A 12745-nucleotide genomic window follows, 5' to 3' on the forward strand; every position below is an offset into this window, starting at 1 on the left:
GGTCTGTTTAAAACGAGGTCAGAAGTAAGGCAGTGCAGCGCAGCACCTCTGATAACGTAAACACATCAAACCCTGCAGCCCTACCTGTGCCATTTCATGTACAGACTGTCCGCTCCCTGTCGCTCCAGTAATTCCAGAGAGGAGCACAATCACCCGCCTCCCTTCGTACATTGCTATCAGCTGGTGGACTCTGATTTACCATCCGAAGTACCATTGTAGTTTTGAAAATGTCACTTGCTGCCGGGGGCCGAGCGTGATGGTGCCTAAATACCACAGTGATGAGGCAATTGTAAATACTTGAGAGAGGAGACAACTGGATTCACAAGGGGTGGGTGGGAAAGGTACAAGATAGATCTATACCTGCAGCCCTGGGAAATTAAGTAGATGCCACATTAACATATCTATTGTAGAGGGGGATACTCCTAAATGATGGGCATTGCCTGGGATCCATTGGGATCTAGTGGATTAGGCACCATTGTAAGAGTCAAGGGTCTTGACTTTTTCTCCTGGTTGTAGTACAGAAGACCAGAGAGGCCAGGAATTCCATGGGCCATGAAGTGTGATCTCGCCAGGCGCACTCCGCCCCCATTCTCCAGAACTCAGAGACACAGAACAATATGGGGAAAGAGGTGCTGCTGTCCGTAGGCTGTTAAACCATCAGCTTAGCAGTGTTGCTGTAGCCGTGTCAGTCCCAGGATATTAGAGAGACAAGGTGAGTGAGGGAATATATTTTATTTGCCCAACTTCTGTTAATGAGAGAGAGACGTTTTCGGGCCACACAGCGCTCTTCTTAGGTCTCTCTCTCTCTCCCCAACAGAAGTTTGGCCAATAAAAGATATTACCTCACCCACCTTTTCTCTCCAAACCATCAGCTCGACATCCATTTTATACCAGTAAGCAGGTACCAGGTGCCATGATCACCAAGTGCTAATTCAGTGGAATTGCTGCCAAGTTCCATGGTCTTTACCATCGATTCACCGTGCAGTTAGTTCCCTTCTAAATCAAAGGATTTTACAGGATTCTTGGGCCTGAAGATGCCTTAAAATGCCAGTGGCATTGCAGTGTGAAATATACAGGGAGAATACAGATTCAACTCTTGTAACTCGGCTGAAGTCAGTGGCTAATGGCGTTACGCCTGACTCACACGGGTGCAATAGAGGGCTTCTAATCCTCACTAAGAAATAAGAGGATTTAAAAAAAATTGACTTTTTGATTCAAGCTATTGAGGCTCCCAAATGGAATAGGTCATCGGTGAAATGAGGTGAGACGTTCTCTGGCAACCTGCCTGCAAGGACAATCTTTCCAGTTAGACAGCCCTGTTGGTTATTTGCATAAGCCCCTATTTTTCTGGCTTTACTTTGGGAAGAGAGGTGGCGGAGAAGAGAGGCAAAGAGCAGGGATGTTAAAACCTCCAGTCACCCTGTCTGCTGCAGGATAATTCCTTCGGCTGGGGAGTCAGTGTGTTTATTTAAAAATATTGTTATTCAGAGCTAGGCTGATATGTAACAGCTGAGGATCAGGCCCCGGATTCTTCTCTCGCACCAGGGCAAATTGTTGACATTGGTGGCTTTACGCCTGTATAACAGAGGGAAAGAATGCAAGTGCACCATCCCTTATTGCTGGGGGGGAAAAGAGGGACCTGGGGAGCAACCTTCAGTGCACTGCCGCACACTGCTGCTGCTAAAAGAGGGGGCTCTGTTGCCTCCTCTACAAAGAGAGAACTAGAGAAAATACTTTAACCCCGAACAAGAGTCTGTAGCCAGATAATTGCAATTGAAAGTGAATGTTCAGATAAGTCATTGATTGGATTAGCAGAGGAGAGAGGTATTGGCTTGTGTGCTCGCTCTGTCTCTGAGCAAAACCACCCCAAAGTCCTTATTTAAAAGATGCCAGCTGGTTATTGATCATACTGAATGTTACACTTTGAAAACAAAACTGACAAAGAAAAAAACCCTTTTATTTCTGATGTTCTTTGTTGTTGCCCCCCTTTCTCTTCTTTTATCCTCTTTCGTTTCCGTGTGTGCGTGTGTGCGTGCAATGATTTTAAACGTTCTCTGTGTTTAATGATTTTGCCAATTTCATTCTCCTTTTGAAACACACCCATTGAGAACCCTGAAATGCCTCAGGGAACTGTGTCACATCTAGCCAGCCGCTTACAGTGTGGGCTTGGGAGCCATGTTGGAAGGTAATTCTAGAGACCATCAAGACAAGTAACTGCATTGGAGATCTTTGGGTTTGGGCACTGGAGGGGAACTGGTCTAACCAGTGTCTTCTGTTTCTCTTGTAGCAGAGGCAAGAAGTATGGTTCGCTGTAGGAGAGAAAGCTCTGTGACACTATAATAAGCACAAAACAATCCCTAACCTACAGTAGTTCTCATTAACAAGTCAACAGTCACCATACAGTGATATCTGAGATACAACAGGTTTTTTCCCCTATACTTAGAACAGGAATAACTGTGATTATCATGTCAATATTCTTGGCAAATGTTGACTTTCTAATAATAATGACCTCACACGCATACCGTACATGCTGGTGCTTAGGCCAAGATCTACAAAGATATTTAAGCACCTAACTCGCTCTGATTTCCGTGATTTCAATGAGGGTTAGGCACCTGTGTACCTTTGAGGATCGGAGCCTTGTAACCCAATGATGAGTGCAGATATATAGCTAGCTAGATCAACACACACCATCAGCCTTCACATGTACATCAACAACTGTGCACTAGAGCTGGGGGAAAGAGTATATCACGTTTTCAGTGAATACTCACTCCACATTGTCAATCAGTTCCCTATGGCCCAGTCTTATCCCTTTTGCGTTCACTTGCTGCAGACATTCAGCATTTGGGTTTTACTGAGGCATGGGCCTGTGTCCAGGCACCACACAGCTTGAATTGTGAATATCTGCTGCCAGTGTATCGAGTAAAACAATTGTAAAGAAGTCAAATAAATTAAAATGGGGTCAGATTCTAATCCCTGTACACCGCGTAGTACTTTCCCCCACAAGTTGTGGCACTGAAATCAGTCAAGCTACTCACGGCTTCCGGTGCTAGTCAATAAATGTATCACAATCCAGGCCCTCATGAATACTTTGGAAGAGATTGTGATCTGCTTGTGGTCTTTTAGCAAGCAGAAAAAGAAGCTAAATTCACTGAATACGCTATTTGCTATGATTATTTCCTTTGCTGTACTGCACATACTCCCCTCCCCCAAAAATAGTCACATGTGGACTACACATCAGCCCTCCCCCCAACAAAACACACACCAGAATATGAACCACCTATATCTGTGTTTACTTGCCCCAGCTGTGTGTGCCCACATGACAGCAAACCTCTTTCCACCTCTAGCTGATGTGTTGTCACTTACTTCCTAGCAGAGGTTCCCATCAAATGCCTTGTTAGATCCCATTTTTTGCTCCTTACAGTTCCCTGTTCCTTGTGGCCCACAATGGAAATCTGGGGAGAAAGCACCTTTTCAAGGGTCATTCAGTGGATGTGTCTCAGCAAGGCACACACGGTGCCAAATATATGCCTGGGGTGACTCTGTTGATTTCACTGGATTTACACTATCCATGAGTTTGGAGCACACTTTCTAGAAGACGTGCATATATTTATACACCCACATCCAATGGAGCCAGTGGCTAATTTTCTCTCTGTCTCAAGGCTGTGATAGCTGTGAGATACCTTAGCTACAAGTCATTATTTCTGATGGAAGTAATGGCTTATGTTATACCAGCTCATTAAAAACTGTCCAGTAGCCTTTTAAGTAATAAGCCCATTGGACACATCATAAATACTAAGCTGGTTTTCACAGTGACATGCTTTCTTGTATTTTAGACTGAATACATAGTTAGAAAAGCTAAGGAAAGACATTTGTCTAGTCCACCTTCAAGGCAAAGTGGGTTTGCAAACGCTTTGCATTTGGCATTAACTAACTGCCTCTCACCAATGGTGCAATGCACACCCATTGCGGGTGAATATCATGCTGTCTCTTGCCAGTGAGATAACACTCTCTCTGCTGTTCAGCTATTTTATTGGCTTTATTAAATCCAAATGTGGTGCCCAAAACCTGTGTGTGGGCCCTCAAATACCTGTCTGTGGCTAGTGCCATTGCGAAAACAGAGTGATCCCTCTCTGGATACATGGACAGAGCAGCGGGGATGTATGATTGCCTACACCGTATGGGATGTCGGCACAGCAGCTGGGAGGTGTACTGCCCAGCTTGGGTAGAAGTCCACGCACTAGCTCTCACTGAGCTGGCACACTCAAAATTGCAGCCTGGCCCGGTGGCTCAGGCTAGCCGCCCCAGGCTACCATGGCCCCACGGCTTTTTTTAGTGCACTAGCTCGATGTGAGCCCTACCCTTGCTGGGAATTACACCGCCCGGCTTCTGTGCAGACATACCCTTTATGAGCAAGGCCCAGAGTTAAGCGTTGTTGACTCCTAAAAGAGGATCCTTGCCGGAGACAAGGAAACAACCTGGTGGGACCTGCAGTTCCAGCTCCCTTTATGGAAGGATTAAGGCCCTGAATCAGCAACGTTCTTAAATCCATGCTTAACCTTACGCACATCAGTAATCCGATCTCTGTTCAGCAAAGCATTTAAACACATGCTTAATGGGAAGTACATGCTTAAGACCCGTTGAAGTCAATAGGATTTAAGCATGTGCTTAACCGTAACCATGGCCTTCTTTGCTTTGCTGAATCAGGGACTAAGGGCCAGATTTTTAAAGGTATTTAGGTATCTAAAAATGCAGATAGGTGCCTAGTGGAATTTTCAGAAGTGCCTAGGCACCATTGATAGGCATCCTACATACCTTTATAAATCTGGCCCCGAGTCACTAATGATTTCTTTCTTTCCTGTCACCGTCTGCTGCTAGGAAGGTATTTTGCCTGCTGGCTGAGCTAGCGCAGAAGGGACAGTGGAAAAAGCATGTCGTCTACACCTCACTCTGCTTCATCAAACAAAATTAGCCAACACAGTGCTGGTCCCACCAGCCCTACTTCTTGCCTTTCAAGTGCAACACGCTGCAGCCACAGAGAAAGGACAGACGGGGAGAGAAAATATGCTCATGATCAAAAACATGCAAGCAGGCCTGGGAGGGTAACAAAAACATGCAGTAAAAGGTTACCACCAATGGAGGCACCAGAGGGTCGCCCTGAGCCCGGCGGAACCTTTCCCAACACGGTTCCACCCACTCCCGTGGCACCAGCACAGCTCTTGACTTGACTCCATGCATCTGGAATGACACAGCCGAGAGTTTTATTCCTTCCTGTCTTTTGATCTCTTCGCTCAAACTGGGTGTGGTGTGGCTGGTTGGTTCCTTTTTTTTTTCCTTTTCTTTTCTGTTCCTTTCTTCGTTTGTGTTCACAAGCAAAGTGTTTTGTTTTGTTTCAGTCTTTTGATTTTAATTGCAGTCAGATGGCAGTGCCTCTTTACGGCATGACGCTCAAATGTTCCAAGTGTGGAGTAGTTTCTTCCGCTGAAGTTTCGGCCACAGCCACCAGTAACGCCATGTTAGTTCCTCTAATTTCAACTTCTTGCTTTCTTTCTTTCTCGCTTTCTTTCTTTCTCGCTTTCTTTATTTGATTTCCCTCTTTCATTTTATTCCCTGTTTGTTTTCTCTCCCCATGTCCCACCCACCCTCCTGCCTTCCCATCCCCTCGGGCCATAAGAAGTTAGAAGTGTAGGCTTCCTGCAATGTCCCTGGAACAAGGCCTGCAAGAGTTAAATGTCCTGGGGTAGATTGGACCCTACCGGGTGCTGAGCACTCCAGCAAAACACTTTGATATGTGCTTAAAGCAATGCAGGTGACTAGCCCCACTGACGTCAATAGGACTATTCATGTGCTTAAAATTGAGCCCCAAAGTCAGCATAGCACTTGGGGCTTGATGCTTGATGGCAACACTCCCATTGACTTTAATAGCTCATCGATGCACAAGTTAAAGACAGAAGGGGCCACTGTGATCATGCAGCCTGGTCTCCTGCTTAACACACGCCGTAGGACTTCCCAGGCTCAAACCCTTAGCCCCCAGTTTAGCAAAGCACTAAAACATGTGCTTCAGTCCCATTCGCTTCAGTGGAACAGTGCTTAAAATTCAGCATGTACTGAAGTCTTTGTTGAATCGACCCTAAGTGTCCTACTGGACCATGCAAGAGTGCTCATCACCTCAAAGGACCGAGCCCCTGGTTCGCTACATGTTCTTTGGCACAGAGAATCTTATAGAAGCAGGGAGCTGTTTGAACTGGATTTAGATGCCTTTGGTTCAAGGGACACTGTCAAGTGACAAAATAAAATATTGTTAAATGTCGTAATTTTGATACTAATTGGTTTTGAGCTGGTTGAAAATTTAAAAAGTCATGAACTCAGGGATGTTTTTGTTCTGCTGTTTTTTGAATGGATTAGGGTTTGGTTTTTTGAAAGTTTCTGTCGAATGCTATTTTCAGCATTGGGTTTTTTGGGGTTTTTTGTTTTTCATTTTGATTGTGATTGACAAAATGAAACGTTTCGATTTTGAAATGATTTTTTTCCCCAAAATGAATGGTTTTGATTTTGAAGAGTCCCCATCATTTGACTAAACTAACCAATCAAACTTTGCAATGGAAAAAAACAAACCAAAAAAGTGAAGTTTTTTGTTGAAAAACTTTGAAAAATTGAAAAATTTCAAATCAAAAAGGTTTTCTGAAAATTTTCATTTTTGAAAAATGACCAAATTTCATCAAAATAATTTGAATGAAAAATTTCGATCAACTCTATTGACAGTTTAGATTTTTTGAAACTGCGAGGATTAAAAAAAATCATATTTACTTTTCCTTGTTGATCCTGTGTTATTTTGTTCACCAGCTTGGATGATGAAACTGCACTGGGTGTGACACTTGTGTGTTTCTAGTGAGTTTCACATACCAGTTCCTGTGAATTAGCACCACATCGTGGCATTTCAGTTTCCTACCATTCAGGAGGAATGTTTTAATCTGGCAAAAATATGATCATTGATAAAAATGATATATTTCATGGAATAAAGATATAATTCATATTAAGCTTTGTAAGCCACACTCCTTTTTTGAAACAAATTTGAATATATTGTCCTATTCTACTTGACATTGTTCCTTTACAAAATACATGATCTAATTCATTTTCAAATTTAAAAAAAAATGGCTTTACAGGGCAGTTAGAAATCACCGTCTCCTACTGAGCCTGAGAGCTGCTCATTTTACTTAATTGATTTGATAAGTATCAGTAAAAGAATGTATATATGACTTGTTTTCCTGGCAACAGAATAACAAAATCAGTAAATTTCAGTGCAAGATTTTGTTTGCTGTGATCTTGCCTTTGATAAAGGACATCTGAGCACCTGACGAAGAATTTGTATTGTTGGCCCTGACCCCACTCCCATCATCCACTTGGTTCTGCGGTTCATTATTATCATTTTGCTCCAAATCTCCAAATCTCTTGCAAACAAGGCTGTTAATATGGCAGAGTCCTGGAGAAGCTGACCATGCCTCTTGTTGATATCACTATTTCATTATGCTGGGCATTCGAATCATTAATGCCAGGTTTGGGGCCAGCTTTGCCCTTTGATATTGAGACCTTTGGATGAAAATTGCATGGGGCAGATCTAGACTGGATTCTTGGCTCCTCTCTGACACAGACTATAGCAGTGACTGTTGTGGTTGGTGGAGAAAGGCAGAGAAGGAATAGCAGTGCCTTGTTATTTCCATGTTTCTGTCTGGCACAGGCATCACCTGTCAGACCAGAGGGTCCCCTGGAGAGCAGAATGCATCTGTGATGATGGTGCATGAAAATACACAGCAGGGTCTCCATTTGTTTGACTTTGGGGATTTATGGTACTTTCTGACAGCTGGGTCGTGAAAACACCCGTGCATCAGAGTGAGGAGGAGGCAGAAAAATAGGCATTTAGCACCAGTCGTTCCCAGACTGGGTAGAATCAAACCACACCACTGGTAGGGAGGGCTAGGTGGGAAGTGAGAGCTGGGTAAAGGTCAGGGGTACTGGACATTGCCAGATTTCTTTTCTTGGGAAACATTGAAACAGTTGAGAAGGTGGAAAACTTTGGACCTCTTTGACCCATGAAGTGTAGGGCAAACGTGCCAGATGTGTCCTTTACCAAGCTGGCTTCCAGCTGTGGACTCTACTGCCATGCTGTAAAACTGTTCCCTGCCAAGCTGCACTTTGAGAAGCTGCGGAGATCATTTTGCTGGTGAATGGGCTTTTCTTCCTACTGGGACTTCTCTTTAGCTGATTTGTGCCCGGTCTGCCTGCTCCCTAATCCCTGGGCAAACGCTGCCCTAAAGTCTTTTGCCTTTGCCACCTTGGGAAGAGGTTTGATCTGAAAGTGGGACTGCTATAGATGGTCTTCTCAGCCATACCAATTCTTTGCATGTTTTCTATGAAAAGGGGGCTGCACTGCAGAAAATTGGAGTTACTGTTGTTTTGATTAGATAGCTAACTAGCTATAACAGGGGTAGGCAACCTATGGCACGTGTGCCAAAGGCGGCACGCGAGCTGATTTTCAGTAGCACTCACACTGCCTGGGTCCTGGCCACTGGTCTCGGGGGCTCTGCATTTTTATTTAATTTTAAATGAAGCTTCTTAAACATTTTAAAAACCTTATTTGCTTTACATACAACAATCGTTTAGTTATATATTATAGACTTATAGAAAGAGACCTTCTAAAAACGTTAACATGTATTACTGGCACGCGAAACCTTCAATTACAGTGAATAAATGAAGCCTCAGCACACCACTTCTGAAAGGTTGCCGACCCCTGAGCTAGAATTCCTGTCCGTAAACGTGCCACTTTATATGACATGTTCAAAGACGGGGCTGAAATACTGGCCTCAGGGAAGTCAATGACAAAACTCCCATTGATTTCAGGTGCTCCAGGATCGATTTCATCCAGGATCCTTCACCCCTCCTCCCCCTGTGAATCTCAGGCAAATAGGAAACATGGGACATCAGTTCAGGCGGGAGTAGTTTACCAGCCCATGGCCGGTGTCCCTATTGAGAAACAAATTTTACAGCACGTTTTCTCATCAGGATAGTTGGAATTTAAATGCCTTTTAAAACTCACAATACTTTTGTTAAACAAATAAATGATTATTTGGGGGGTTCATTTAGGAGAGGCTGTTCTTACATTATGCTGGAAACTTTGACAGGAGATTTCAAAGTCCGCTGACATGAGGCTTTCCATGGATTTCAGTGGTCCTTGGATCAGTTCCTTATTTCCCAGTTTGCTTGTGGAGGAACACCTGCGTCTTCTACTTATTTCAGTGGGAGCTGGGGATGTCTAGAACTTAGGAATGGCCAGAGCAGATCAGACCAATGGCCCATCTAGTCCAGTATCTTGTCTCCAACAGTGCACAGCTGCTCCAGAGAAATGTGCAAGAAACCTCCCTGTAGGCAATTAAGGGATAACCTGCCGCCAAGGGAGAGTCTCTTCCTACCCACTCCCAACTTAGAATCAGGCTACTTATTTAGTTGCCAAAGTCTAGGCACTGACATTTGAAAGCCACAGCTGAAGCCTACTATAGTTTAAAGTTTCCTCCATTATGCAAGTGGCTGTTTAGGATTAAAAAGTGCTGCCACCCCTTACTGCTCCCCACCCCTGCACACACCCATCTCCAGGATGGCTCTTGCTGGACTATCAAAAGGATGGAGGAGCTAAACATTAAAACAGTCCTAACCAACAGGCCTCCATGTCTGCACGCTTTGAAGATCACCCTGTTTATGTGATTTCCCTAGGAACAGGATGTAGAATTGTGAGGTCTCAGGTTACCTTTGGGCATGACTTATTCTATGAGTTGTGCCATGCCATGTCCTTTATGGCTGCTGTTTTCCTAGCCTCTCTCCTTCACTTACCTAGCGGCCACTACTTCCACGGAGATCCTAAGGCAGCTTGTTCTAGCTGTCTGGCCTTTCTTGGAGTCTGTCCTTTCAAGAGTGTCTCGGTGCCGGGGATTCCGTTTCTATTTTTCATTGATCAAGATGTCGGGTTGTCCTTTCTCTTTCCTCCAGAGATGCCGCTATCTGCTTCTTGATCTCAGAGTGTTTGCAGTCTTTTCTTGGCTCATGGTCACTTCCACAAAACTCTAGGTGCCTTCAGAGCCTGATTCTGTGGCCCTTACTAACCCTGAGTACCTCTTCCATGCTTGGTTAGTACCATCCATGAGACTACTCACCTGGGTAAATGCTAAGCAACACAAGTAAGGAGTGCTGAAATGGACCCTCAAAGTGTAGATGCTTCTTTGCCACTTCAGGCCCCTGTTTAGACTGGCAAAAAAAACCCTTCTATATTTAGGTGTCAAAGTCCTGTCTCACTTAGCAGGACCTCGTGGTGCAATATTTTGATTTGTAGATTTTGAGTAGATTTGTCAAGATGGCCATCGCTAATAAACTGTCTCAGAATGGTAGCCATCCCATAGCTAACTTATCATCTACTGAAGTGACTCTGAAGAAACTGTTCCATGTACATGAGATGTTAGGTCTTGTGATCGTCCATTCACAGGGTTTAGAATCCAGTTATTGAGGGAAGTACAATTCCCTCAGGAGCAATTGTGTGGAGATGGGCAATCATATCCTGATGGTTCCATTAGAATTTGTTGGTTGCAAACCCAAACATTAGCTTCTTTTCTGGCATTCTTGGGGGACTCATCCTGCTGGAGGGCGGCTTGGAAAGAGGAGTGGGATTGTGATGCTTATGTACTTCTCTCAAGAGGGTCCCTAAAACGGAGACAATAACTTATTCCCCTAGGGCAATGGTTATGTCCCCAACTTTTGCTGAGCAGGAGGAAGCATGGTGCTGGTAGTCTGTGAACCACTTTTCCTACAACTGGACGGTCATAGAACTAGAGAAGCATTTGGGTTAGGATGGACTTCCTTAAGCTCAGCTAATCTCTACCCTCTGCATCAGGGCAAGACAGACATTACCATCCCTAAATCTTCCCTGATGGATGTGTGTCTGGTCCCAGCCTTACTTGTCTTCAGCTTTGGCAGTTGCACCTCCCTTGGCAGCTTTTTCCATAGCCTGAGCTGCTCTTTGAGTTATTAAGTTTATTTCCTGCTGCATCTTTATCCCATTAATGCTTGTTCTGTCATCCTAAAGCAATGAGAATAATTGATCTCAGTCCTCTTTGTAACATGCCGTTACATCTCTGAAGACAACCATTGTGTCTCCTTGCCTTAGTCTTCTTTTCTTTAGGCCCAGCCCCCTTAAACTTTCATCATTGTAGATCTTTGTTTCCCAAACTTTTTTTGTCATTTGTGACATGCTCCTCTGAATTCTTCCTAGTTTATCTTTGTCCCATGGCAAAAATGGAGTTCTTAGAGCTGTCGATAATAGAAAATGAAACGGGGCATCTACTAGGGGTGTAGTGTTGGTGAACATCCTCTGATTAAAGACCATGACATGTCCCTGCTTTTGACAAGGCCGAATATGGTCCCACATGTGCAGCCCTACTAGGGTTTGCTAGCTTTTCAGTATATGTCCTGTTGAAGAAACGTGAGGGCCACAGTATTGTAGAGGCGTGTTGTCACATGGCAGCATCATGTTACATCATTGTGCTGTGTTGTGGCATCCGCACATCCTGGCATGATACCATTGCTCTGGATCATACGGTGCTGCAGCAGCATGATGCCATGACATAATGTCTCTGTGCTGGCATGTAGCAGTGTCGGACCATGATCATGCCTCGTTAAAGCAGCATCCTAGTTCAATGATCCAATAGCACAGGACCCAAGCTATAATGTCACCGTAATCCACACAAGGAGAATATGGTCTTTGTCCCCTCTAGTGCATGGGATACATACATAAGAGGATAAAAGCCTACCTCAGCTGCCAGCCAAAAGCCTTATTTCTCGATCTCAAGCCATTAAGGTCTTGGGTTTAATCCCCTCTGACAACCCATGAAAGAGGGCTGTTATATAACCATATTGCACCACAGCACCATTAGTTAGCAATACCATCATGTCATGTTGCAATGCAACGTCACGACATGCTGACATAGCACCTAAGTATTATGATGTTGCATAGGCCCTGAGATTTATATCAAGACCCTTGCAGGCTTCATAGATGCCAAAGCACCTAATAAGAAACAGGACAGTCCTAAAGATATAGTATGTGTGAATCACAGTACAGAGCCAATGCACAGGAGGTGGAATTAAGGGCATGCTCCTTTCAGGCCTGTTTTTCTTTCCCCCTTCTTTTTCCTTAAGCCCAGCCTTGATGTGTGTTTTAAAAAAAACAACACAACCCTTTTGCATTTAATACTTCAAAAGCTAAGCAGAGCTATGAAAGTGAAATCAGAGTAATTTATAGCCCATTGCCATCTGTTGCCTGGGAGAAAAATTGTGCATTATATGTCAAGCAGCATTTCCATAATATTTGTAAGGGATGAATATTGCTGAGAAGGCCCCCGGAAGATGAAGCGGAAAAAGATCAGAAAGTTGGGTCAGATGGTGTGTCGGCATAGGTCCATTGAAGTCAATGTAGCTATACTGATTTACACCAGCTGTGGATCTAGCCCATTGTTATTTTAATCATTATTCTTCTGGTTAACATTTGTGGGGGGGCAGGGACTGGGGAAGCAGGCTGGATCTGCTGTGTAGTAACACGTCTAAAGGTTGTTTGTGGTGGGAATTGGAGAGAGGTCCAACAGAATGTCTTGACTAAGAGGGACAGGCGAACAGTCGCACGTGGAAAGGATGTAGACTCCAGGGGAGAAGAGGGATT

General features: G+C 44.2%; 1 protein-coding gene across 1 annotated transcript in view; it reads left to right on the forward strand.

Annotated features, from left to right (window-relative positions):
• Window positions 1–12745, forward strand: part of ADGRB1 (adhesion G protein-coupled receptor B1) — a 349272-nt gene that overhangs the window by 302880 nt on the left and 33647 nt on the right. The window contains exon 26 of the mRNA XM_039525203.1: window positions 5414–5512. Within this exon, the coding sequence (XP_039381137.1) occupies window positions 5414–5512 (99 nt within the window). The remainder of the gene's footprint in view (window positions 1–5413; window positions 5513–12745) is intronic.

This window comes from Mauremys reevesii, linkage group 2 (genome assembly GCF_016161935.1).
Source record: "Mauremys reevesii isolate NIE-2019 linkage group 2, ASM1616193v1, whole genome shotgun sequence".
NCBI lineage: Eukaryota > Metazoa > Chordata > Testudines > Geoemydidae > Mauremys > Mauremys reevesii.